At 42.7% G+C, this 27,293-nt stretch overlaps 2 protein-coding genes across 3 annotated transcripts in view; one reads left to right on the top strand and one right to left on the bottom strand.

Annotated features, from left to right (window-relative positions):
- bcl2l1 (BCL2 like 1) overlaps positions 1-27,293 on the bottom strand; it is a 69,923-nt gene that overhangs the window by 3,831 nt on the left and 38,799 nt on the right. The gene's annotated exons all lie outside the window — the stretch shown is intronic.
- LOC132822687 (cytochrome c oxidase subunit 4 isoform 1, mitochondrial-like) lies at positions 692-26,138 on the top strand. 2 transcript variants are annotated; one of them, XM_060835939.1, is made up of 5 exons: positions 692-880; positions 17,526-17,616; positions 19,216-19,380; positions 20,166-20,297; positions 25,814-26,138. In XM_060835939.1, the coding sequence occupies exons 2-5, from the start codon at positions 17,526-17,528 to the stop codon at positions 25,948-25,950; spliced, it is 525 nt and encodes a 174-aa protein (XP_060691922.1). In that variant the 5' UTR covers positions 692-880; the 3' UTR covers positions 25,951-26,138. The 2 variants fall into 2 exon arrangements, with proteins under 2 accessions (XP_060691922.1, XP_060691921.1); XM_060835938.1 differs by having other exon boundaries at positions 694-828.

The following is a 27,293-nucleotide window of genomic DNA, read 5'->3' as shown; positions in this document are numbered from 1 at the left end:
AGTTCATCAGTGTAGGTAGTGCTGCACTGTCTAAAAAGATCCCTGGCATTATTTTGAAGGTAATGGCCAATATTTCTCAATCAAACATTTACAGAAGGTTTTTATCACTGTCTGTGAGAGCCGTTTCAAATCCAGCTGACCTCTAACTTCATATCAAAGACACCACCTCAGTACAGTATTTCACTGACTGCAAATCACTTTGAGTCATCCAGAAGGATGCCATTTGAATGCAGGCCTTCCCATCAGTGAGCTGGCCCATCTGATTTTGGGGAGTCTACTCAATTTCTGTTGTTCCGGGGTAAGATCGGTATGTCACAAAGCAGAACTGTTGCCTGTTTTGTCGCGCTACCTGAACAAGCTCAGTGTTTTCCATATGAGGTTATTCCCTGTCACTGGCTCCTCGCTTGTTCAGAGACAACAGCCCGAGTATTTAAAACATGAAATAGCGGCAGACGGGTCTTGGTGACCAGTCTACGGCCTGGCCTGGTCTTGACCTCGGTTGCTGGGAGCTGCACAAAGCCAGTTGGCAAGAGGCCGCGGGGGGGGTGGAGCATTAGGAAAAGGGAGTCTGAAATTTGGCTGCAGATTGGGAGATTTTTCGGTGGTCCCGAGTTTGGAAGGGGAGAGGGGGTCAGCGAGAAGTTTGGGAAAGTTTTTTTTTCTTTGCAAAAGTTTAATGCTGGCGGTTCCCATGATTCCGTGCTGAGGGGTTGTCAGCAGACGCCTGGTTGTGAGAGGGAGTGTTTTCCGCCCAGTTCACCCTGACTCCATCCAGGGACAGGCCCAGCTCTGCACAGACCAGGCTCAGGCTCAGGCTCAGACTGCACGGTAAGGCTAGCTTCCCCTCTGACTGCAAACACTCCAACCTCCAGCTCTCAAGGTAGGGGACAAAGCGGGAGCTGTTCTGCACTTGGCCATATGTGCCTTTCCCGTTCCTCTTCCGCCTCAGGAAGGTCACACAGGACACCGGGTTCTGCTTTTCTCTCTGCGCTAATGTTTCCCATTTTAAAAAAAATAAAACCGAGTGGAATCGTTTAAAAAAAAGCAAAAATGCAGCCGCGTGTAGCCTTTCCAAAGACCGTCGGGGAGTGGGCTGGCGGAATGAACAGAAAGGAGAAATAAGCAGAAATAGAGCAAGAGAGGGGGATGGGAATGAGGAAAAGGTGTGTGTGTGTGTGTGAGAGAGAGAGAATTAGCAGAGAGGAAGACGAGGGTGAGAGTAATGAGGCCACAAGAATGAAGAAATTAATGGATTAGGGTAATAATTGTAACGCAGAGAGAGACACTCTCTAGCGGATGGGATTGTAGAGGACAGGCAGGGTAAGGATTGTGTGTGTGTGTGTATAGAGCCCTAGGATCAGGCCTCTGGGTTTGGAACAGCATCTCTCCGCTGTCCCCTGCTGGATGGAGCTTTGCAATCGTTTCCCGGAGCGAAAGGTTTGCCGCTTCGTGCTAAATCATGTCGCTTTCCGGGGCCATCGCCCTGTCAAACCCCCTGAGGTTAGAGAAGCACGTTTTAAGGTTTTCACTGATGTCAAATCGATGAGCGTCAGTCAGTCAGTTTGTGAAGCATAAGAAGTGATTGAGGTAATGATTACGTCGTGTCAAGATTGGGTTTCAAAAATCTGACGATTGTAAGCATATAACTGCATCAAAATCCGAAACGGAAATAGGCCATTTGCCTCAACTGGTTCATACCTGTGTTTAGGCCTCACCCCATCAACATGTCCTCCTGTTTCTCTTTTGCCTCAAACGTGTTCAATTTCTTCTGAGACATCTGTGCTATTTGCTTGAAATGCTACTTGTGATAGTGAGTTTCACATTGTAATCACTGTCTTACTGAAGTGTTTCTCCTGAACCTCCCGTTGGATTATTTGTAACTATTTTGTATCCATGAGCCCTGATTTTGATCACTCCCCATGAGTTGAATCATGTTTATGTCTAACCCATAGGCGTCCTATCTAATTTTGAAAGATCTCTCTCCATTTACTGTCTTCTGTTTCCTAGAGGAAATTACCCAATTTGTTCACCCTTTCTTGATATTTCTAATTTCTCTTCGGTAACCTGCATGAAATATACTTTCTCCTCCACCAGTGGGGAAATTATGTTGTGCTCCTATTGCAAATATGGTCCAACATTGTCTGAATACAATGTCTAAATAAAATGTCCTTGTCTTCAATTCTGTTCCTTTGAAACTGAACACCAAAGTTCTGTTCATGATTTTTGCAGACTTTGTGGGCGGCACGGTGGCACTGCTGCCTCACAGCGCCTAAGACCCGGGTTCAATTCCCGACTCAGGTGACAGACTGTGTGGAGTTTGCACGTTCTCCCCGTGCTCCGGTTTCCTCCCACAGTCCAAAGATGTACAGGTCAGGTGAATTGGCCATGCTAAATTGCCCGTAGTGTTAGGTAAATGTAGGGGTATGGGTGGGTTGCGCTTCGGTGGGTCGGTGTGGACTTGTTGGACCGAAGGGCCTGTAAGTAATCTAATCTAACCTGTGTTGCTAGTTTTAATAATCTGAGCTGAGCAAATCTTTCAAAATTAGACAGGCATAATGGCTTTGTGGTATTATCAGTAGACTATTAACCCAGAAAGTCAGCTAATTTCCTGGGGATCTCAGTTCAAAACTTGCTATGGCAGGGGGTGGAATTTGAGTTCAGTCTTAAACAAAACAAAATCTGGAATTAAGAGTCTAATGATGAAACCATTGCTCATTGTCATGAAAAATGGTTCACCTGGTTCACTAATGGCCTTCAGGGATTTCCAGCTTTATCTGATTTGGCCTAGGCATGACTCCAGACTCTCAGCAATGCGGTTGCCTCTTAACTGCTCTCTGGACAGTGAATGCCCTGCTCTGACTGAAGAATAATAATAATTTGTGATAGAGAACTGAACATCCCTTTCATGTCCTCACCTCCATTTAGACTCTTGTTTCCAAGCAGTGTGTGGCCTCCTCTATTATTCTTACTAAATGCACTGCTCACTTTTCTGTATTGAAATTAATTTGCTGTTCAAATGTCCATCCTGCAAGTTAGTTAATGTCATTTTCTTGTATTGTTTCATTGTCTTCCACAGAACTAACTATATCATTCAGTTTTATGCCAGTTGCAAAGTTTGAAATTCTGTTTTCAATCTGAGTGAATTTCCAGGAACAAGCTCAATTCATGACCCCTAGAGTCCTGTGTGCTGTTTTGATTTCCATAACAACAAAGGAAGGAGAGAATTAAAATGTTTAATTGGAGGTTCATTGGATTGATTGCTGGAATAGGAGTTGACCACAGGGGAGAAATTTAGAAGAGTGAGGTGACTTTTTTTTAATCAAAAACACAATTCTGAGAAGGCTTGGTAGGGCATATGCTAAAAGACTACATTTTCTGACTGGACTATTGGAAATGACAGAAATAGTTTAATGCTCCAGTGTTGGCCATTCACTACTGAGATGCAAAATATCTTCATTCAGAGAGTTGTGAAACTTTGAAAGTTTTTACCATTGAGAGTTGTGAATGATATATTGTTGCATAAGCAGAGATTGAGTTTTTTTTTAGATCAAATGGAATTTTGCTTAAACCTTTTCATCTTGCTGTCATTGGGGCAGGTGCGAGTATATCACCTTTTGAAAGGGACAATTCATACCACATATACAATGAGTAAACAAGTAAACTCTGGCTCAGGTGTTGGTCATGGGGAATGCACAAATGAACAATTAAGCCCCAGGTTTTCTTAAGGAAAGCTGACTCTAGTTGAGGTATGGGAAGTTGCACTGGGAGCCAGTCACAGTCATACGTTACACACATCAATCTTTTGATCCAACCCATCTGCACCAACCAGAGATCCCAGTCTGACCTAATCCCATTTGTCAGCATTTGACCCATATCCCTCTAACATCTTCGAGTTGCTTTTTAAATGTTGTAATTCTACCAGCCTACATAAATTCCTCTGGCAGCTCATTCTATACACGCACTATCCTCTGTGGAAAAAGTTACCCCTCCGCTGCTTTTTTTTAATATCTTTCTCCTCTCACCGTAAACTTATGCCCTCTAGTTCTGGAATCCCCTACTCCAGAGAAAAGACTGTCTATTTATCCTATCCACACCCCTCATATGATTTTATAAACCTCAATAAAGTCACTCCTCAGCCTCCGACGGTCCAGGGAAAACAGCCCCAGCCTGTTCAGCCTCTCCCTATAGCTCAAATCCTTCAACCCTGGCAACATCCTTGTAAATCTTTTCTGACCCCTTTCAAGTTTTACAACAACCTTCCAATAGGAAGGAGACCAGAATTGCACGCAATATTCCAACAGTGGCCTAACCAATGTCCTGTGCAGCCACAGTGTGACCTCCCAACTCCTGTACTCAATACTCTGACCAATAAAGGAAAGCATACCAAACACTGCCTTCACTATCTTATCTACCTGCGACTCTACTTTCAAGGAACTATTAATCTACACTCCAAGGTCTCTTTGCTTAGCAACACTCCACAGGGGCTTACCATTCAGTGTATAAATCCTGCTCTGATTTGATTTTCCAAAATGGAGCAACTCGCATTTATCTAAATTAAACTCCATCTGCCACTCTTCGGTCCCGTTATAATCTGAGGTCACCTTCTTCGCTGTTCAATATGCCTGCAATTTTGATGTAATCTGCAAACTTACTAATTATACCTACTATGTTCATGTCCAAATCATTTATGTAAATGATGAAAAGTAGTGGACCCAGCGCGATCCTTGTGGCACTCCACTGGTCTCAGGCCTTCAGTCTGAAAAGCAACTCTCCATCACTACCCTGTCTTCTATCTTTTGAGCCAGTTCTGTATCCAAATGGCTAGTTCTCCCTGTATTCCATGAGATCTAACCTCGCTAACCCCCCCAACGCTCCTTGGATGCTGCCTGACCTGCTGTTCCTTTCCAGTGACACACTGTCAACTCCATAGCGATCAGTCTACTGCTCTGCCCTCATCAATCCTCTTTGTTACTTGTTCAAAAAACCTAATCAAATTTGTGTGACATGATTTCCCATGCACAAAGTATGCTGACTATCCCTAATCAGCCCTTGCCTTTCCAAATAGGGAATCCTGTCCAGCAACTTGTCCACCACCATTGTCTGGCTCCCCAGTCTATAGTTCACTGGCTTTTCCTTACCATCTTGCATAAATAGTGGCACCATGTTAGCCAACCTTGGGTCTTTGGCACCTCACCTGTGACTATTGACGATACAAATACCTCAGCAAGAAGCCCAGCAATCCCTTCCCTAGCTTCCCACAGAGTTCTAGGATACACCTGATCAGGCCCTGGGCACTTATCCACTTTTATGATTTTCAAGACATCCTCCACCACCACCTCTAATATGGACATTTTTCAAGATGTCACCATCTACTTCCCCATATTTTATATCTTCCATGTCCTTCTGCACAGTAAACACTGATGCAAAACATTCGTTTAGTATTTTCCCCCATCTCCTGCGGCTCCACACAAAGGCTGCCGTGCTGATCTTTGAGGGCCCCTATTCTCTCCCTAGTTACCCTTTTGTCCTTAATGTGTTTATAAAACACCTTTTGGATTCTCCTTAACCCTATTTGCTAAAGCTGTGTCATGTGCCCTTTTTGCCCTCCTGATTTGCCTCTTAAGTATACGCCTATTGCCTTGTACTCTTTTAAGGATTCACTCGATCTTTCCTGGCTATACCTGACATAAGCTTCCTTTTTTACTTTTTAACCAAAATCTCAATTTCTTTCGTCATCCAGCATTCCCTATACCTACCAGCCTTTCCCCTCACCCTGACAGGAATATACAGTCTCTGGACTCTTGTTGAAAATGTGTTGCTGGTTAAAGCACAGCAGGTCAGGCAGCATCCAAGGAACAGGAAATTCGACGTTTCGGGCTAAAGCCCTTCTGTACGGTTATCCACTTTGGTGGCAAGAACAGGAAGGCAGATTACTAACTAAATGGAATCAATTTAGGTAAAGGGACAGTACAGAGAGATCTGGGTGTTCTTATACACCAGTCAATGAAGGCAAGCATGCAGGTACAGCAGGTAGTGAAGAAAGCTAATAGCATACTGGCCTTCATAACAAGAGGGATTGAGTATAGAAGCAAAGATGTTCTTCTGCAGCTGTACAGGGCCCTGGTGAGACCACACCTGGAGTATTGTGTGCAGTTCTGGTCTCCAAATTTGAGGAAAGACATTCTGGCTATTGAGGGAGTGCAGCGTAGGTTCACGAGGTCAATTCCTGGAATAGCGGGATTACCTTACACTGAAAGACTGGAGCGACTGGGCTTGTATACCCTTGAGTTTAGAAGACTGAGGGGATCTGATTGAGACATATAAGATTATTAAAGGATTGGACACTGTGGAGGCAGGAAACATGTTTCCGCTGATGGGTGAGTGCCGATCCAGAGGACACAGCTTAAAAATACGGGGTAGACCATTTAGGACAGAGATGAGGAGAAACTTCTTCACCCAGAGAGTGGTGGCTGTGTGGAATGCACTGCCCCAGAGGGCAGTGAAGGCGCAGTCTCTGGATTCATTTAAGAAAGGTTGGATAGAGCTCTCAAGGATAGTGGAATCAAGGGTTATGGAGATAAGGCAGGAACAGGATACTGATTAAGGATGATCAGCCATGATCGTATTGAATGGTGGTGCAAGCTCGAAGGGCAGAATGGCCTACTACTGCACCTATTGTCTAATAGTCGGGATCCACACTTAAGGAATTACAAAGAGGATTGATGAAGGCAGGGTGTGAGTTTTAATCTGTATGGACTTCAGTAAGGCATTCAACAAGGCTTCTCATGGTAGACTGATTAGCAAGGTTAGATCACATGGAATACAGGGAGAACTGGCCATTTGGATACAGAACTGGCTCGAAGGTAGAAGACAGAGGGTGGTGGTGGAAGGTTGCTTTTCAGTCTGGATGCTGTGATCAGTGGAATGCCACAAGGATCGGTGCTGGGTCCATTACTTTATATCATTACATAAATGATTTGGATCTGAAAATAGTTAATAAGTTTGCAGATGGCACCAAAATTGGAGGCATAATGGACAGCAAAGAAGGTTATCTCAGGAGAGCAAAATGTTGACCAGATGGGCCAATGGGCTGAGGGGTGGCAGATGGAGTTTAATTTAGATAAATGTGAGGGGCTCCATTTTGGGAAAGCAAATCTTGGCAGGACTTATACACTTAATAGTAAGGTACTGTGGAGTGTTGCTGAACAAAAAGACCTTGGAGTTCATAGGTCCTTGAAAGTGGAGTCGCAGGTAGATAGGATAGTGAAGAAGGCGTTTGGTATGCTTTCCTTTATTGGTCAGAGTATGGAGTACAGGAGTTGGAACTGTACAGGACATTGGTTAGGCCACTTTTGGAATATTGCATGCAATTCTGGTCTCCCTCCTATCTGAAGGATGTTGTGAGACTTAAAAGGGTTCAGAAAAGTTTACAAGGATGTTGCCCAGGTTGGAGGGTTTGAACTATAGGAAGAGCCTGAATAGACCGGGGCTGATTTTCCCTGGATTGTCAGAGGCTGAGGGGTGACCTTATTAAGGTTTATTAAATCATGAGGGGCATGGATAGGGTAAATCTTCCCTGGGGTGGGGGAGTCCACAGCTAGGGGTCATAGGTTTAGGGTGAGAGGGAAAGGATAAAAGAGGGACCGAAGGAGCAATATTTTCATGCGGACAATGGTGTGTATGGAATGAGGTGCCAGAGGAAGTGGTGGAGGCTGGTACAATTCCAGCATTTCAAAAGGCATCTGGAAGGGTATATGAATAAGAAGGATTTAGAGGGATATGGGTCAAGTGCTGGCAAATTTAGGATGCGGTCAGCATGGGTGAATTGGATCGAAGGGTCTGTTTCCATGCTTTACATCTCCAGGACTATGACATGTACGTTGTTATCATCTGTCTCCCTTTTATTATTGAAAATGGCCATCTGTTAGATGCGGAGAGTTATCTGTTTTCCATCCTCACCGTATATAGGTTTTCACATCGTGAGAAAGCACCAATTGACTTTGTTCAGATTGACCTGTTAGATAGCTTGTCTTTGCTGTCCAAAGGAAGCCATGCCACTATTTGAGATTGCTTCCCAGGCAGTCCTTGTCTTCTCCCAGTGGCAGGTGGACTTGCTACATTTTGTCATTGTCACAGAGACAGGCCCTTTGGCCTAAACTGTTGCATGCTTTCTAAAATGTCCATTAATGCTAATCCCATTTCCCTGCACTTGGCTCACACCCTTCCAAACATTTCCTATTCATGTATTTGTTGAAATACCTTTTAAATGTTGTTAATGTGCACGCGTTAATTATTTTGACTGGCAGCTCATTTCTTATGCTACCACCCTGTGTAAAAAAACAAGTTGGTCATTAGGTTCCGTTGTTTCTTCTCCTCTAACCTTAAACCTATTCCCTCGAGTTCTTAATTACCTGACCCTGGGAAAAAGACGGAGTGCATTTACCCTATCCACCCCCCCACCCAATTCTCCTAAGCACTAAAAAAAGGTCCTAGCTTGTCCAACCTTTCGGTATAACTTAGACCATTGAGTACAAGCAACAGTCTTGTAAATTTCTTCTGCACTCCTTTTCCGTTTACTTACAACCTTCCTATAGCACGGTGACCAAAACTGAACACGATACTCCATGTGCAGACTCACTAACGTCCTGTACAACTGCAGCATAACTTCCCAACTTCTATACTCAGTGCCCTGACTGGTGAAGGCCAGTGTGTCAAAAGCCTCCTTCACTCCCCTGTCTACCTATGACTCCACTTTCAGAGAACCGTGCACCTGAACTCCAAGGTCCCTCTGTTCCACTACACTTCTTAAGACCCTACCATTCACAATGAAACCTCTACCTTAGTTTGACTTTGTAAAATGCAAGACCTCACACTGAGCTATGTTTGCCATTGCTTGGCCCACTTTCCCAGTTGAACAGGGTCGTGCTGCAATTTCTGATAATCTTCCTCACTGTCCACAATACCTCCTATTTAATGTCATCTGCAAACTTACTGATCATGCCTTGTACATTCCCATCCAAATCATTCATGTAGATTACAAACAGCAGTGGGCCCAGCACTGATCCCTGAGGCACTCCATGAGTCACAGGCCTCCATCCTTCCACTATTACCCTCTGCTTCCTACCATCCAAGCCAATTATGTAGCCAATTTGCCAGTACCCCCTGGATTCCATGCAATCTAACCTTCCAGAGCAGCCTACCATGTGGAACCTTATCAAAGACCTTACTGAAATCCATATGGACTGTCTGCCACTCTGCCCCCGTCAATCTTCCTGGTCACTTCATCAAAGAACCCAAACAAATTTGTGAGGCATGATCTCCCTACCATAAAGCCACATCTCTTATATCTTTGTTTAGCTGAGAAAGGTGCAATGTCTTGATGTTATTTCTGTTTGCACTGGAATATATATAGTTCCTAGAAAGCATAGTGAGTCACATTGTTAACTCATTGGTTATTAATGTAATGTTTAGTTCACTTAAGTCTTTTCTATCAATTTGGTTAAATCACAGAATCACATTGAATGTTGGGCAGTCTATTGTATTTTGTTAGTGGGGTTGGTTGAATATGCTAATTACAGTGCCTATTGTGAATGGCTATGGAGACCTGCCTTAAAATATAATTTGTATATGTCCTACATATCTGGTATCACATTGGCACTGAAATGCATATACCACTTTACATGTTGTTAAAATTAACTATGTAATTTTCAGCTTGACAATAACATTTTGTTAGTGGTGAATACTGCTCATATTGTTACTACATATTATTCATGCAAAACAGTTTAGCCTTAATGGAATTAAGAGATGGGGAGATGGGTCATGAAAGTGACATTGAGGTACATTTACAGCAGTAAAAATAGGAGCCTTCCAACTTGCTGTGCCATACAATGACTTTGTAGCTGATCTTATGGTTCAACAGCATTGTCTTGCACTGTTCCAATATCTGTTGACATTTTTAATATGTAGAAATATCTCCACCTTGGTTCTGAACATGTCCAATAAATGAGCTGCCTTAGCCCTCTGGTTGTAGAGAATCCCAAAACTTCACCAGCTTTTGAGTAAAGAAACCCCCTCTCATCTCAGTTTAAAATGTCCTGCCCTTTATTCTGAGAATATGTCCCCTGGTCCGTGACCCCACTCCATCCTCCCCTCCTGTCCATTCTAGGCAAGAGAATGTGTGCTGTCTGCATATGTCCTGCATGTGTCTTGTTAAGCCTGATGAGAATTTTCTATGTTTGAGATCGCCTCTTAGTTTTCTCAACTCTGGAAAACACAACCCCAGTTTCTTGAATGTTTCCTCATAGTACAATCCATCTGTGCTCGAAATAAGCTTGGTCAACCTCATTACACTTCTCTAATCATCAGCAAAACTACATGATATTTCCAAGTGTGGTCTTGCAAAGCGCAATATAGTTGGAGTAAGATCTCTTTGCTGCTATACTGAGATCCTCTGGTAATAAAATCCAGCTTATCATTTGCTGCCATAAATGCTTGCTGCATCTGCATATTAACTTTGTCATGAATAAAGGCATCCAAGTGCTTTTGAACTCCAACACTTCCCATCTTCTCACTATTTTAAGAAATACTACTTGTGTGCTTTTCGTACCAAAGTGGATACTCTCCACATTGCATTCCATCTGCAAAATGTTTGCCCACTCCCTTAACCTGTCTAAACCTCCTTGCATCCTTGACTTTGCATCCTCCTCACAACTTGTGCTCCCACTTAGTTTTGTGTCATCTGTGAATTTGGAAATGTTACATTTAGTCCCTGCACCCAAATAGTTGATCTAGATCATGAAGAGCTGATGCTTGAGAACTGACCCTTGTCATAGCCCACAAGTCACAACATGCCAAACTGGAAGTGACCCATTTATTCCAACTCGGTCAACAGATCTCCAGAGAACAATCTGTTATTCCGTGTCAGTATGTTCTACCCAAAGCTAAGGGCTCTAACCTAGTTAAGCAAATCTTGTGGGACCTTACTGAAAGCCTTCTGAAAATCTAAATATACCACACCCATCTGAACTATTTTGCTAGTTAAATGCCCAAAAGTGTGCCAACGAATTTATCAAACATGATTTGCTTTCCTAAGTTCGTGTTGACTTCCCTATTGTAGAAGGTAAGTAGTAAGAGCAGGAATAGGCCATCTGGAACCTAGAGACTGTTCTGTCATTCAATATGATCATGGCTGATCTTTTAATGGACTCAGCTCCACTTACCTGCCCCGCTCTCCAAAACCCTTCATTCCTCAACTGTTCAAAAATCTATCTATCTTTGTCTTAAAAAAAAATTCAACAAGGTAAACTCAACTGCTTCACTGGGCAGGGAATTCCAGATTCTCAGCCCTTCGGGTGAAGAAGTCTCTCCTCCCCACAGTTCTAAATCTGCTATTCCTTGTTTTGAGGCTGCGTCCTGTAGTTCTAGTTTCACCCGCCAGTGGAAACAACCTCCCTGCTTCTATCTTATCAATTTTCCTCATAATTTTACAAGTGATTATAGTTCCAGTCTACTCAACCTCTCCTTATAAACCAACCCTCTCAACTCCGGAATCAATCCAGAGTGAACCCTCCTCTGCACCCAGTGTCAGCACATCTTTCCACAAGTAAAGAAACCAAAACTGTGCACAGTACTTCAGGTGTGGCCTCCCCAGCACCCTGTACAGCTGCAACATAATCTCCCTGTTTTCAAACTCCATCCCTCTAGCAATAAAAGACAGTTTTCCCTTTGCCTCCTTGATTACCTGCAAACCAACTATTGTGTTTCATGTACAAGGTCACCCCAATCCCTCCACACTGCAGCATGCTGCAAATTTTCACCACTTAAATAATAATCCATTTTACTGTTCGTTCAATCAAAATGGATGACTTCACATGTACCAATGTTGTACTCTCTGCCAGACACTTGCCTATTCATTTAACCTAAGAGAAAATGAGGACTGCAGATACTGGAGATCAGCGTCGAGAGTGAATGGTGCTGGAAAAGCACAGCAGGTCCGGCAGTAACTGAGAAGCAGGAGAATTGATGTTTTGGCAGGAGCCCCTCATCAGGAATGAGGCTGGGAGCCTCGGGTGGTGAGATAAATGGGGGGGGGGGGGGGCTGGGGAGAAGGTAGCTCATTCCTGACAAAGGGCTCCTGCCTGAAACTCTATCCTCCTGCTTCTCGGATGCTGCATGACCTGCTGTGCTTTTCCAGCACCCCACATTCTCGATTATTCATTTAACTTATCGATATCCCTCTGCAGACTGTCATCTCCATACTTTTCTCTACCACTCATCTTTGTGTCATCTGCAAACTTTGACAGGCTGCATTTGATCCCCTATTCTAAATCATCTTTGTAAAAATTGAAAACAATTGTGGTCCCTGAGGCAGACCACTAGCCACTGATTGGCAATCAGAAAAACACCCATTTATCCTTTTAATGGATTCTTTCATTTTCCTGTGACTGGTGTTTGGATAACAGGTCTGCAATTTCTGGTTATGTTTTCCCTCCTTTCTTCAATTACATAGGGATTACATTTGTACCTTTCTAACTTAGAGGGTCCATTCCAGAGACCATAGACTTTTGTAATACAATCCTATACAGCCAACTGTTTCAGCATTGAGCACCAGGTAGTGGGGATTTATCCATGTTTAAGTCCTACTCAGTTCTCTAGTCCTGATTTCTAACTAATACAGATATTCCGTATTTTGCAGGTCCTCATTTTACACTATTCCCACGATATTTCTCATGAGGATGTGTTTTGCCTTCATTTTGCACTGCTGCCTCACAGCGCCAGAGACCCGGGTTCAATTCCCGACTCTGGTGACTGACTGTAAGGAGTTTGCACATTCTCCCTGTGTCTGTGTGGGTTTCCTCCGGGTGCTCCGGTTTCCTCCCACAGTCCAAAGATATGCAGGTCAGGTGAATTGGCCATGGTAAATTGCCGGTAATGTTAGGCAAAGGGGTAAATGTACGGGAATGGGTGGATTACGCTTCGGCGGGTCGGTGTGGACTTGTTGGGCCGAAGGGCCTGTTTCCACACTATAAGTAATCTAATCTAAAAAAGGAAGCGCACAGATTTTGTTTAGTTTTGCTGCCGTTTCCTTATTCCCCATTTTCAATTTTCATGACTAGTCACAATTATTTTTACTTTTTGTCCCCCATTTTTACTTACTTTAGAAAATTTTAGTGTGTTTGTTTTTAAATTTCTCACTAACTTATTCTCATTCGGTTTTCCCTTAATCTTTCTCCTGGAAGAAATCCCCCAAAAGGAAGACCATGTGAACTCCTTCTATACCTTAGCCCTTTGGAACTAGATCCCCTCGCTACAGTACAAATGCCTGTGTTAATTAAAAGAGCTGCCCCACCACCTTTTGAGTTTAGCCCTTTCTGAATTTTGTGATATTCAGTCTCGGCTTTGGTTTCCGGGTAGCCATGTCTCCCTCGTGGCTATTCAGCTGAACCAAGGGTATTCACTTTGAATAAGGGAAATTATGAAAACAAAGGCCCAATTTTGCTAAGCTGGGTTGGGATAATACGTTCAAGGATTTGAATGTACCCAGGCATGTCCATTCTTAAATACATTTAACTGTCTTTAACTAGTACAGACGTAGAGCAGCTAACAAGGTTGTCGGCTGTGGCTATTGAAAGAAGTTCAGGATTGCATAAGATTGAGAAAAGGCAGATAAAGCAATAACAATAAACCTGAGGATTGGGAAATTGTTCAAATGCAGCAGAACAGCATCACAAAATGTAGGTCGTTTAGAGGCAGACTCAGGAGAATTTGTATTGGGGAATAGAGACATGGCATTGAAGCTAAATGATCACTTTGTGCCTTTTTTTCTCACTGAGGAAGATACCAGAAATCTCCCAGAGATCCAAGTGGCTAGGGAAAAGGAGGAGCTGAAGGAAATTGGGATTTGTAAGAAAGTTGAACTTGGAAAAATTAATGGGGCTGAATATTGACAAATGCTCTGGACCTCGTCTACATTTGAGTGCTGAAGGAGGTGGCTATAGAGATAGTCCGTGCATTGCTGACTTTTTTCTTTGAAAATTCTATAACTTTACCTAACGATTCCTATGGATTGGAAGGTGGCACTATCAATCCACTATTTAGAGAGGGCACAAATGAGATGTGATATTATTAAAAATTCTCTAAATATCTAAATGGATAAACAGGGTAGATGCAGGTAAGGTGGGAGTCTAGAACAGGGGGCACATTTTAAAATAAGAGATCCCATTTGGATCTGAAGTGAAGACAAGAGAATTTTGTAAACTCAGGGTTGTGAATCTTGGGAGTTTTCTCCGCCCTTGAGAATGTGTTTGAGATAGACATGGATAGATTTCTGATCTGTTATATGGATGGGTGGATACAAGGTTTTGAAGAGTTCCATCAGCCATTATTGATGGGTTGAATGGCCTACTCCTATTCTTGAGAGAATACTTTTGGACTTCTATTTCAGCTGAAATTTGCAACAGAGGTGATAAACTGTTGTGGGCATACAGACGCAGAGCACTTAATCCAGTATTTTCACTTTTAGTAAACTCTTGTCCTATCTGCTGGCCCAGTCTTCAGTTGGCAATCATTGCTATACTGATTATAATATTTTTGTAACTAGCTTGATCTCTTACCTTGCAATTTCCCTATAATTTATTCAGTATTCCTCGACACATTCCCCATTGCCCCATGGTTCAAAGCCCTCTCTACTTCCCTAGTTATACAATTGATTGGGAAATTGGCCCTTTCACTGGCTCAGCTGAAATCTGTACCAACAATAAAGCTCCTACGTTCCCCTGTGCTAGTGCTAATGACCCATGAATCTAAAACCATTTCTCCCATGCCAATCTTTGAGTCATGCATTTGTTAAATGATCTTATCCCTGTGCCAATTTTCACATACCTCTGGTAATAATCCAGAGATCATTGCCTTTTGAGATTCTGCTTTACAATGTTGAGCCTAGCCCCCCTTGCACCTGTGTAGATTTTTTTTCTGCCCATACCGATGTCCATGTTGATGACAATGGCAGCTGAATCCTTTCCCGTCCCTGAACTGCACTCCAGTCCTGAGTCAATATCCCAAACCCTGGCAGTGGGCATGAGAAAGGGCCTTCTGGATTCTCACTCTTGGTTACTGAGACCCATGTCCATACCCAGCCATGTCTTCCCCTTCTCCCACCACCAACTTACACACACACACATACACAGCAGAGACTAAGAATACTGCGGCAAGTAACTCCTCACCTGACTCGCTAAAGCCTGTTCACCATCTAGGCCCAAGTCAGGAGTGTGATGGAACACTCCCCATTTGCCTGGATGGGTCCAGCTCCAACAGCACTCAAGAAGTTTGACACCATCCAGGACAAAGCAGCCTGCTTTGATTGGTACCATGTTCACATGCATTCACTCCCTCCATCACCAACACAAAGTACGTACTGCTGCTACTATCTACAAGATACGCTGCAGAAATTCAACAAGTCATCTTAAACAGCACCTTCCAAACCTACAACCACCTTTTCATCTAGAAGGATAAGTGCAGCAGATACATGGGGACACCACCACCACCACATGCAAGTTCCCTTCCAAACCAGTCGCCACCCTGACTTTGAAATACATCACCATTCCTTCAGTGTCCCTGGGTCAAAATCCTGAAATTCCCTCCCTCAGGGTCTACCTACAGCTGGTGGACTGCAGCAGTTCAAGGAAGCAGCTCATTGCCAAGTGCTCAAGGGGCAACTAGGGATGGGCAATAAATGCTGGGCCTGACAGCGAATGCAACATCAGAATTTTAAAACTCACTTTTGTACAGAATGATGAGGTTTGAAGAGTTCTTTAGGCACGCCCAGCTTCTGTTCCTGATATTCTTAAGATCTGAACAGGGGATTGAGACATTAGCCAAATTCTACCCATTAGCTCATTTGAACTGCCATGACAGACTCTAAATGTGAGCAAAGGTAGTCCACATCTTTCACTGAGGGGCTTTTGGGTTTGGACCGATGGCAAAGGCACCTTGTCAGATCTAGCACACTGCCCTGACTTCCCACGATGCTTCAGTGATCTGCCTGAGTTCATCTTCACAAGGAAGTAGGATCTCCATTGTTAAAGATTATTGACTTACTTGTAAATAAGTAGTTAGGTAGAGGGAAAGAAGCAGAGAACAGGATTGAAGAGGGGGAGAAAAATCTGGGGTCCTGGCACCATTATGTATTTTTGTGCAGGGGGACAGCACTTACACCATTAATGATAGGACCTTGGATAGTGTTGAAAATGTGTTGCTGGAAAAGCGCAGCAGGTCAGGCAGCATCCAAGGAACAGGAGAATCGACGTTTCAGGCATAAGCCATTCCTGAAGAAGGGCTTATGCCCGAAACATCGATTCTCCTGTTCCTTGGATGCTGCCTGACCTGCTGCGCTTTTCCAGCAACACTTTCAGCTCTGATCTGCAGTCCTCACTTTCTCCTTGGGTAGTGTTGTAGAATAGAGGGAGCTAAGGGTTCAGATACATAGTTCTTTTGAAGTTTGTATTACTTATACACAGGTTGGTTAAAAAGACATTTAACACGCTTGCGTTCATGCTCAGCCCTTTGTGTACAGGAGTTGGGAAGTCCATTGTTGAGGTAACAGCACATTGGTGAGGCCCCTTCTGGAACATTGTGTCCAGTTCTGGTCACTTTTTTTTTGAAAGGATATAATTAAGCTAGAGAGGATTCTGAAGAGACTTACCAGGATGTTGCTGGGATGGAAGTTTTGAATTACAAAGAAAGGGTTGAGAGGTGACCTTTTTGTAGAGATTTATAAAATCATGAGGGATATAGATAGAAAGAATTAATGGTCAACGTCTTTTCCTTAGGATGGGGGATTTCAAGACTTGGCAGAATATTTTTAAGGTGAGAGGAGAGAGATTTTAAAGAAGACATGAGGGACAAATGTTTTACACGTAGTTTGTGTGTGGTATTAACGTCCTGACAAAATGGTGCATGAAGACATTTGGATAAGTACAGGGTTAGGAAAGGTTTGGAGGGATATGGGCCAGGAGCAGGCAGCTGGGGCTAGTTTAGTCTGGGATTACAGTCAACATGGACTGGTTGGACTGAAGGGTCTGTATTTGTGTTGTATGACTGTATGAAGTTAGCTGTTTTTTAAAATGTTGCATTATTAAACATCTGCCCCCACTCCACCCAAATTCCCCAATGGACATCCTAGACCTACCAAGTTACAAACCAGTTGTTGTATCTTGTCCAGTTGTGACAGATGTTGGAAGATAATATTGTCAACCAACAAATTCTAGACAGATGTAGCTTCACCAGAAACTGGGAGGCAGTGTGAGATGGTGACAAGACCATGGATGTTTAGATGAGGATGCTGTGCTGTTTCCATGGAACCTGATTTGTCACCAACTCCTTCACTGTGTAACCTTTCACACTTTCTGTCAGTTGTAATTTTCTCTGTCTAGTGAACCTCCATTCCATTGCTCCTAGATGTACAAACCTGTTCCTAATAAATCTTGGTGTTCCTCTGTGTGTTTAATTGTGCACTGTTTCTTTTGTAGATGTTGGGACTGTCTGTGTTTCAACGTTCTCATGTCCTGAAAGCTCGGAGTCTTTTATCTGCTGTCAGTGTTCGAGCAGCACATGGACACGGTAAGTGTGCAGAGACCATCTTCTGAATCCCTGCCATTAGCTTACATTGGGTAACAGGATAAGCTTGAGTGTAATGGGTTAGATAGGGTGATCATGGTCTGTACAGGAATATTTAGGACCAGGCCTGGGTGAAAATCTACCAGGCTACCTCCTCCTGTTTTAGGATCCAGTGATTCTGGTTGGGTGTATTAGTGGAGCCATCTCATGAAGGCTGTGCTGCAGCCCACAGTTAAACAAGTCAAAGCTCAGTCTGAGCCCAGCATTGTAGAATGGCTCTTAGGGTGACTATTGGAACGTATTTGCAGTTGGAGAATGATTGATTGAGCAATAAGTGGCTTCAGGAAAGGAAGCAAATGAGTTTAAAACATGACACCGAGGAGAGGATTCGAACTGTTTAGGTACTCTCTGAGGTGTCACCCTGATGCCCTTGAGATGGAGCTATTGGCCACAATGACAGAAATAGAGAGAGCACATTGCTGAAGGTCACCCTGAGTCAGGTGCTGCTGAACAGAGAGGGCCCCCAGCCACCGCTAACAATGCTGTCGTCATGCTTAGGCCGAGTTGTCATGAGCTTTTATCTCGTGTTTAGCTGACTCAGCAACAGCCATATGTACCTGGAAACAGTCCAAATCACCAAGGAGTTTTTCACATTAAATTATTGTTGACAGACGTACCAATTTGGATTTCAATTGAACCAGTTGCTCAAAGCATGCTAGTGCTGAGGAATGTGACAGTGAACATCAGTTCGTCCCAGGACAGGTACAGTACAAGGTTGTATACAGAGTAAAGCTCTCTCTGCACTGTCTCCATCAAACATTCCCAGCATGAGTGCAGTCTATGGTTAGATGGAGAGTGAAACTCCCTCTAAACTGTACCAAGAATATGCTACCAAAGGTTCCAAACTGTGGTTAAAAGACACAGGTGGGTTCCAAGTCATGTGACTGACTGTAACCATTGAGACAAAGGCATGTATTGCACGTAACAACTGTCCATGGCCCATCTTGGAGAATAAGTGGAAAATCATTGACATCTACTTGTGGGATTGTGGTAACTTATTCCATCATGAGTTTTTCTTGGAGAGTTCATTTCTGTGGCAATTTAAGGGTCAATAATTAACATTCCTGCCCTAACAGGAGGTCTCCAAAGTGTTGATTATCTGGCTGACTTTAACTTCTCTGCAAGGTTGCTGCTAAGACCACTCATGGTCATTGCACCTTTTTGGGATTTTTAACTTCTGTTAAACAGTCACAATAGATTTGTATAATTTGTTCATGACAAATAGTTTAGTACTGTACTGACTCAGGCCTGGATTGTAATTACCCTGTTCATTACGCCGAGAAGTTTCAGGCTGAAGTTTGATTTAAGACCAGGGATTGTTTGGTTTAATGAGCTCTGACTTGAGGAACTCATTACCTGACTTGATACCTCTGGTACCTGAATGGGTTAAAGAGAGTAATAGAGATTGATCAGTGAATATGAAACTGCAGAAGTGAGAGGGAAGAGAGTCCGCAGTGAGCCCCATGAGTCTTCCAGGACACTATCTTTATATGTGACAGGGCACTGTGTGAATGACTGACACCTCAACCTATTTCTGTCCAGAGATTGTTAAAAGTGAAGACCTCTCGATGCCCATGTACTGTGATAGGAGGGATACACCTCTCCCTGATATTCCTTACGTACGGAAGCTAAATACAGAACAGACCGCCCTGAAGGAAAAGGAAAAAGGGTCTTGGAAAAACCTGACCAACGAAGAGAAGATTGCATGTAAGCATAATGGGTTTCTTGTGCGTTCTGGGGTTTTCCTGTATTCCAGGGTGTCTTGGTGCTGGGAGGGGAATTCCATAGATTGGAGTGTTTCTAGCTCAGCAAGAAACGGGTTTAAATATGGACTGAAGTTTTCTCTACTCCTTCCTGAGCTGAGAACAGTGTGCCTCACTTGGTCATTTTCCCTCCAGGAAGCTGTTCTGCTGTAATCTGTACAGTAGAAACTGCTGGCTTAATGGGGATCAAGATTTGTTGCCACTGTGCACACACAGCTAGACTCCAATTCCTTGAGCTCATTCTACCTGACGGGGAGCAGATAAAAGAGGTGCACTTTTAATTGGTCAAGAGGTAAACCCGTCCCAATGGCATTGTTTGATTCACTGCATTGTGTCTAATCCAGAGTGGTCAGGACTTAATGGAAAAGTGAATAGTTTTGTACTGAACATCACAAGTTTGTTCCAGAGATTCTGGTCCTATCTCTGTTGTTTTCCACGACCATCACGGACAACTTGAATGTCCAGTATCCCGCTTTTGCAGTTCAGAAAAGTATGATTCAAAGTAAGATTTCACCTGCATTCCTCTCCAGTCACTAAGGTGAGGGCAGAGTTTTGATAATATTTGTCACAATTCTGAAAATCCACTTGTGGCCTATACGGTGAGGTTCATATCAGACAATAGGTTTTCATGATGGGAGCCCTCGTGTTGACTGTGGGTGAAGTGCACAGTGGGTACAGAAGGGGATGGAGAAAGCTGATCATTTTACTGGTGGTTGTGTTTTATCCTAGTGTATCGCATTGCTTTTCATCAAAGCTACCACGACATGACTCAATCGAGCAATGAGTGGAAGACAGTGCTGGGTGGAGCCTTCCTCTTTATAGGATTTACAGGCCTGATTGTGTGGTGGCAGAAGGCCTTTGGTGAGTCTCTACTCCTCCTGTACTGCCTGAAACTTACTTTATACTAGTGACTGACCATCGACTGAGAGACCTCTTTAGGATTTAGAGCATCTTCTACTGATTCAGCCTGCAGTGAGCTGTAGAGCTCCACGATATGGACTTGAATTGCCCAGTGGGAGTCAGGGACCCAGTAGTGCGGTTTCAGTTGGTTTCTGGATTCGGGTGTCCTGTGGTTTCCCTAGGTGTCTCTATGATTGGGGATTGTTAGGGCAGCACAGTGTTTCACAAAGCTATATGTGACGCTTGACTCGAGATGTGACCGTGTAGAGACTGGCTAGTTGGGGAAACAGAAGAATGTTACTGACCAAGGATTGGAGGAGATGCTGTTGACTGAGATGCTGTGGGCACTGACTAAACAGATTAGTTTTGTGTGTGTGTGTGGGGAGGGGAGGGGGGGGGGGGGGGGAAGCAAGGCTTGTTGGTGGCTCTGAGAGCAAGGAATCTCCGTGCTTTTCCAGTGTTTACTTAGTCATGATACACCAATCATGCGTAAGGCTTGGTTACCGGAAGAGTGCTGGGAGAGAGTCAGAGTCATACAGCAGGGAGATGCTGGCAGAGTTGGAGGCACACTCTCCTATCTGAATTGGCCACTTGCCCAAAATAAAGTGGGGCTAAATTTGAATCGCATGAGATATTGCATCATTTACCCTCTGATTGTATAAAGATAACATAATCACATCCAACTTACAAATGTACCACAAATGGGTGGGACGCAGAAGGAAAGAGCTATGACCACTTTTAAACTTCCAAAGCCGTCTGAACTATAATAGTATTAGTAATGTGAAAACCTATGCTTTTAAAGTAATTTGTAAAACTCCCATCATTTCATTTAGTCATATTGATTTCAAGCTCTGTGCATTCTCCAAGACTCAGCGAAGCCCCTTTTTGAGCCTAGGCCAGCTGCACATTTTTCCCTGTAAACCTGACGGCTGCACATTTCCTGCTGGGTGCTGCTCCCTATAAGTACGATGGTGGCATGAGCTTGTCAGAATCTCAAATCCAGCGTCACCTTGTGGCCAACAGAGGCAGTGCAATTTCATTGAAAACCTTTAGGAACACAAGACAAACACAGTCCCAGGAAGAAACAAGAAGGGACATGGGGAGTGGGATAGTTGGTGATGCTGAATTTTGCTTGTTTGCCCAGTACAGCACGAATAAGCCATGTGAAGGTGGTGTTGTAGCCCTTGGAATAGTCCCTGCTTCTGGGACTGGAATTCAGAGACCATGAGGACAGGCTATCACCATGAAGTACTCTGGCACCACCTCACTAGATGGTTTTTAAAACCTAAATCCCACAGCACATCTTCAAGAGGGGAGTTCTCCCCAATGGCTTGGGCAATATATTTCTCTCAACTGTTTTCACTTTTTTAAAAAAAGCTGTTGGTTTGCCCTGTGCATCATTGTAGCGTTTTGGTAGAATTGTATACAAAGTGGCTGCTACATTTCCTACTCCACAACAAGGACTACACTTCAAAGATACTTCAAAATGTTACAGTTGCTAAAAGAAGATACATGTCATCAAAGCTTTTCAATTTGCAAATGTACTAACTTTTGGAAAAACCTAGCATTTCTACTGATGAAAATTCTGATTGGTTAGCAAGTGGACTCTGTAGAGGCATTGCCATTGATTTTCCCCTTTTTATTCTTGTGAATTATCCTGATAAACATGACAAAAGTTTGCAACGAAATGTCTTTTTTTAAATGTTCAAAGGTGCTTAATGGAAGTCAAGTGTTGTGGGATACCCAAAGGTTGTGATCCTGCATCATTTGCTCCTCTTACTGCAGCTCTGTTCCCTCTCCTGTACCAGGCAAAGTATCCATGATGCTTCCAATTTCCCATTCGCTTATAATATCATTTGAAATCAGAAGGTCCTATTCCACAGCCAAGCTGATGTCTGCCATCCCTAACTCCAACCTCTCTCCTGTCTCTGGGGCTTGTTTGATTTCCAGATGGAGAAAAACTTCCTCCACCTCGATCTCTCACCACTGATGTTGAACCAGATGGGACAGCATTTTGAACTCCCATATCTCCTCCCAGAGCTGAGTTTCAGACTGCATGTTATCTCTTTCTGTCTTCAGAACATCAACAGGTGTTTGAATTTTAAGGAAATTACAGCATGACGGGAGGTGAAATTGAGCAAAAAGATCAGCCAGGCACTTTCTGAATTGGAGAGCAGGTTTGAAAAACTGGAGGCCTGCTCCTAAATTCTTGTGTCCTTACTTCAGAGCATCCCTACAGTGTGGGGGAAAAAAGCTCTTCAGCCCAACAAGTCCACACTGACCCTTTGAAGAGTAATCCACTCAGATCTATTCCCCTACCCTATATTTACACCTGACGAATGCACCTAACCTACACATCACTGAACACTATGGGCAAGTTTAGGATGACCAGTTCACCTAATCTGCACATCTTTAGACTGTGGGAGGAAACCAGAGCACCCAGAGGAAGAGAATGTGCAAACTCCACACAGACAGTTTCCCAAGACTGGAATTGAACCTAGGTCCCTGGTGCTATGAGGCAGTGGTGTTAACCACTGAGCCCCTGCAGGGTTGGAGGATTTGTTGTAGTATTCTCCAATCCTGCTTTGTTACTGCCTGAGCCAACCATTTCAATGCTGCCTTTATCAACCTCACATCTTTCAATTCTACTTTTATCAAACATACCTGACAGTTCCATTATAAAATGTATAGTGTTTCATTTTGTAGAGTTATGTGACATACCTGAAGTGAAATGATTGCTAGCTAACTTCTGCTTGGATTATGTTATGCTCATTGTGGTGAGATTACCAAAATGAGATATGGCAGTGAAGTTATATTAAATGTTGTATTTGTGATGACTAGTCAGTGAAAGAAGGTAAAATTCATTTTCACTAGAGATTAGTTTATCCCGTGCAAAACCATTTTTTTCTTTCTTCATTCATGAGATGTGGGTGTCATTAACAAGGCCAGTATTTGTTACCTATCCCTAATTGAATTGAGCAGTTTGCTAGATTATTGTGGACATGCAATCACATGAAGGTCAGACCATGTCAGGGCAGCAGATTTCTTTCCCTGAAAACCATTTTTTTTTTACAACATAGTTCAACATTAATTCCACTACTTTTTAAATTTCAGATTTATTGATTTTTGAATTTAAATTTCACCAACCGTGAAATGTGAACTAGGCTCCTGGGCTACTAGTGTAGTGGGTGAGGGGTGATAGTCAGCGGGAAGTTTCCTTATGCATTTTTGACCTGATGCCATAACACTTCATAGGGTCCGGAGTCAATGTTGAGCATGCTGAGGGCAGCTCCATCTCTGCTGCATGACACGGTGTTGCCACTCTGGCTTGGTCATGCTGGTATCTGGGACATTATCTGTCAGGTACAATTCCAGGAGTATGACAGACTATATCAGGCTGTCGCTTGACCAGTCTGTAAGATAGCTGTCTCAGTTTTGGCACTAACCCTCTAGATGTTGGCAAGGAGGACTCTGCAGGGTTATCAGGGCTATATTGGCTATTGTCATTTTTATTTGAGAGATCTCGGTTATCTGTAAGAATAATAGGGTTGGACTTGTAGGGGATTTTAACTTTCCAAACAGACTGGGACTGCCATAGTGTTGGAGTGGAATTTACGTGTGTACAAGATGATTTTCTTATTCAGAATGTGGATGTACCTACTATGGAAGGAGTAAATCCTGCTATTGGGGAAATAAGGCAGGGCAAGTCACCGAAGTGTCATTGAGGAAGCACTTTGGGATCACTGATCTAATTCTATTAGTTTTTAAAATAGTTATGGAAAAGGACAGACCTGATCCTCATGGTATTAGGAAAGAACTTTCAATGATTGATTGGAGGCAGATATCTACAAATAAAGGGATGGCTGGTAATGGAAAGGCTTCAAAATAAGAATCCAGAGACAATGTGTTGCTGTTACTATGAAGAGCAAGGCTGTTAAGTGTAGGCAATACTGGATGACTAGAGAAATTGAAGCTCTTTTCAAGAAAGACAAGGAAGCATATGTCAGGTATAGACCAGGAGCGAGTGAACTTGTAGAAGAGCATGAAGACAGTAGGAGTATATTGGATTTATAAAGGGTAGGCCACACTTGATTGATTTGATTAAAAATTTGAAGTGATTGAGTAGCTGACAGGAAAAGGTCTCTATGCTGGGCTTTCAGAGGCATTCTGATAAATTCTCTCATACGAAACTGTTAGCTTTAGGTCATGGAATTGAAGACCTCTTTGGCCTGGTTAATAATTTTGGAACTGAAAATGTATTGCTGGAAAAGCGCAGCAGGTCAGGCAGCATCCAAGGAACAGGAGAATCGACATTTCGGGCATAAGCTCAATAATTTGGAAGACTGGCAAAGACAGAGGTGCTTTGGGCAGATACACTCATTGGCAGGACATGACTAGTTCAGTCCTGCAAGAAACTAGATTGTGTCTCAACCATTGGTTATATTCATGAAAGAACTTAGATGATGGAGTAGTAAACTTATTAATATCTTTTGTAATTTTATCAGATTAATGGCAAACAAATTTTAATGCAGGAAGTTGCAAGATGATCCACATTTGATACAATGGATATCACAGTACTTTTATCTCATAAGCTAGAAACAATGGTTGGCCAGAGAGACTTTAGTCGAGACACGCAGATCATTAAAAATGTCATAAATATTGGTCCATAAACTAGAATACAAGAGAGCAGAAATCTTATCACTTATCAAAAGCCCAGGTTAAGCTATATCTACAATCACCGCTCAAGAAGCACATGGTCACTTTGGGATGCAGCATGGATTTAGAAGTAATGATACACGGATTGAATTGTGAGGCAAGATGACACAAGGGTTATATTCCGAAACTATAGGGATTAAGAGATGGGGTTAAAGGCAGGTTAATAGAATTAGGTCACAAATCAGATAGCATTTCATGGAAACTGCATTGTTGTTCCAAGGACTGTCTGGCCTATTTGTCCGTATAACTATTTTAGAAACCCATCTCTCCTCTTCTCTTTTTTTTTTAAAAAGAAACTTGCCACAATCCACCATTCCTGCCCCAAGAATTTCTTCCTATCCTCTAGCAGTAGGAGTAGGTTTTGTTTCTTTAGGGGAAGTAACTTTAGACAAAAGAAAATCCAGACCCTCAGGTTGATGTTTAGGGTCATGGGTTTCAATCCTACGTGGCAAATGGTAAAATTTTTGAATTCAATAAAAAGCTTGTTTATTGATTTGTCAAGGGAAAAAAAACCAGGTTCACAATGTAATCTGCTGTCCTCCATGTGATTACAGACCTATGACACAGTTCACTCTTTATTGCTGTATGAGCAATTTGGGATGGACACTTAGCCAGTAACACCTACATTTCATGAATTTAGAAAAAATATAGCTGACCACAGTTGTAGACTGAATGTAATGTCTGGGCAGTGGGTAAAATTTGAGCATGATTCTAGTGTATAGACCTATTAACTAAACATTTGTTTCTACATATTTCTACAGTGTACCCTCCCAGGCCACACACCTTAACTGAGGAGTGGAAGGAAAAGCAGGCCAGAAGAATGCTGGACATGCAGATAAACCCTGTTGAGGGATTTGCCTCCAAGTGGGATTATGAGAAGAATGAATGGAAAAAGTGAAGTTGCTACTTAAGCAAGGGCATGTATTATAACACAACCGGCAACTTTAAATGGTTTAACCTCATGTTAATCTTAAACCTCTCCAGGGTCTCTGATTAATTGTGAAATGACCACAAACATTCAAGGTTGACATCAGTCACACATCTGAACAAAATGCAATTTATAATAAAGATTGCTCTTACAACAAAGTTCACTACACTCTGTACTGATTGGTATGTTTGGGAAATGTCCCTTGCACAACTCATTGCTGGAAACAAATAGGCAGTGTTGAAAAACATTAGGAGGAAGCAACCTTGAACTTGCAGTACTGCACTAATGTGTGTAAATGTACTTATTCGGTTTACATAGAAGGTGGATTAAAAACACAATGTTGGAAACTCTGTCTGGCAGTGACATGTGAGAGAAAGTTAATGGTACAGATCAATGACACTTCATGAGAAGTTTGTCTCCATAATAATACCTTACTTGCTGAATATATCCAGCATTTTGCTTTTATGTTAGAACAGTCATTGTTATGATGACTGGAACGTGCTTCCAGAAGTTCCGGCTATTAAGTGGAGATGCCTTTGCATTAGCATTAACAATGGACGAGGATCAAGCCCTCTAGCTGTGTACAGTACAATGGAGTCTGCTTTGCCATCTTAATAGGATCTTGGCTGATCTCAACTTGGCCTCCACTCCACTTTGCATTCTGCCCCAATAACGCTTCAACCTGTGAAATCAGGGGTCTCATTCACTGCACTTGGGTGAATTCCATAGATTTAACCCTTTTGAAAGAAATAATTCCTCCTCTGCTCTTTTAAATCTGCCACCCTTTAAACTGCCTAAAACAATTACCGTATATTCTAGATTGAGCAGATATTTCCCTTTGTGGGACAATTTGTATTCTGTCAATCCTTTTTAGCATCTTCTATACCTCAATTAAATCTAGTCAAACTTCTAAACCAGAGTACAGGCCTTAATGATCTGTTTTCTCTTAAGATGAACCTGTCATTTTATCTGCAAAATTGGCTCCCCGCGTGTTCTATCCTGCATTTAAGTCGGTAATATAGATTGTAAATAGTTGGGGTTTAAGGACCGAACCCTGTGGCATCTCACTAATTACAGCCAAATCCCCATTTATTCAGACTCTGATTTCTGTTGGTTAGTCAATGCTCTAACCAAGCTAATATGTTACCTCTAACCCTGTGCGATGTTATGTAATAACCTTGTGTGTGCATCCTGGAAGTCTAGATTTTAACCACATTGACAGGATCCCCAATAATCCTTTTCACTTGTTACATCTGCAAATAACTTTCTGAATAATAGTGCTTATATTAGCATTTGACCAATTCACTAAAGTT

This window comes from Hemiscyllium ocellatum, chromosome 15 (assembly GCF_020745735.1).
Source record: "Hemiscyllium ocellatum isolate sHemOce1 chromosome 15, sHemOce1.pat.X.cur, whole genome shotgun sequence".
NCBI classification, from domain to species: domain Eukaryota; kingdom Metazoa; phylum Chordata; class Chondrichthyes; order Orectolobiformes; family Hemiscylliidae; genus Hemiscyllium; species Hemiscyllium ocellatum.
Note: the sequence above shows the minus strand (reverse complement) of the source record. Positions and strands in the feature narration are given on the sequence as shown.

What these genes read in the sequence shown, in the direction of transcription:
- LOC132822687 (XM_060835939.1), top strand. Translation starts at nt 17,526, where the DNA reads ATGTTGGGACTGTCTGTGTTTCAACGTTCTCATGTCCTGAAAGCTCGG. An exon ending in CAACGAAGAGAAGATTGCAT is followed by an intron (nt 19,381 to 20,165) that starts GTAAGCATAATG and finishes GTTTTATCCTAG; the next exon opens with TGTATCGCATTGCTTTTCAT. An exon ending in GTGGTGGCAGAAGGCCTTTG is followed by an intron (nt 20,298 to 25,813) that starts GTGAGTCTCTAC and finishes ATATTTCTACAG; the next exon opens with TGTACCCTCCCAGGCCACAC.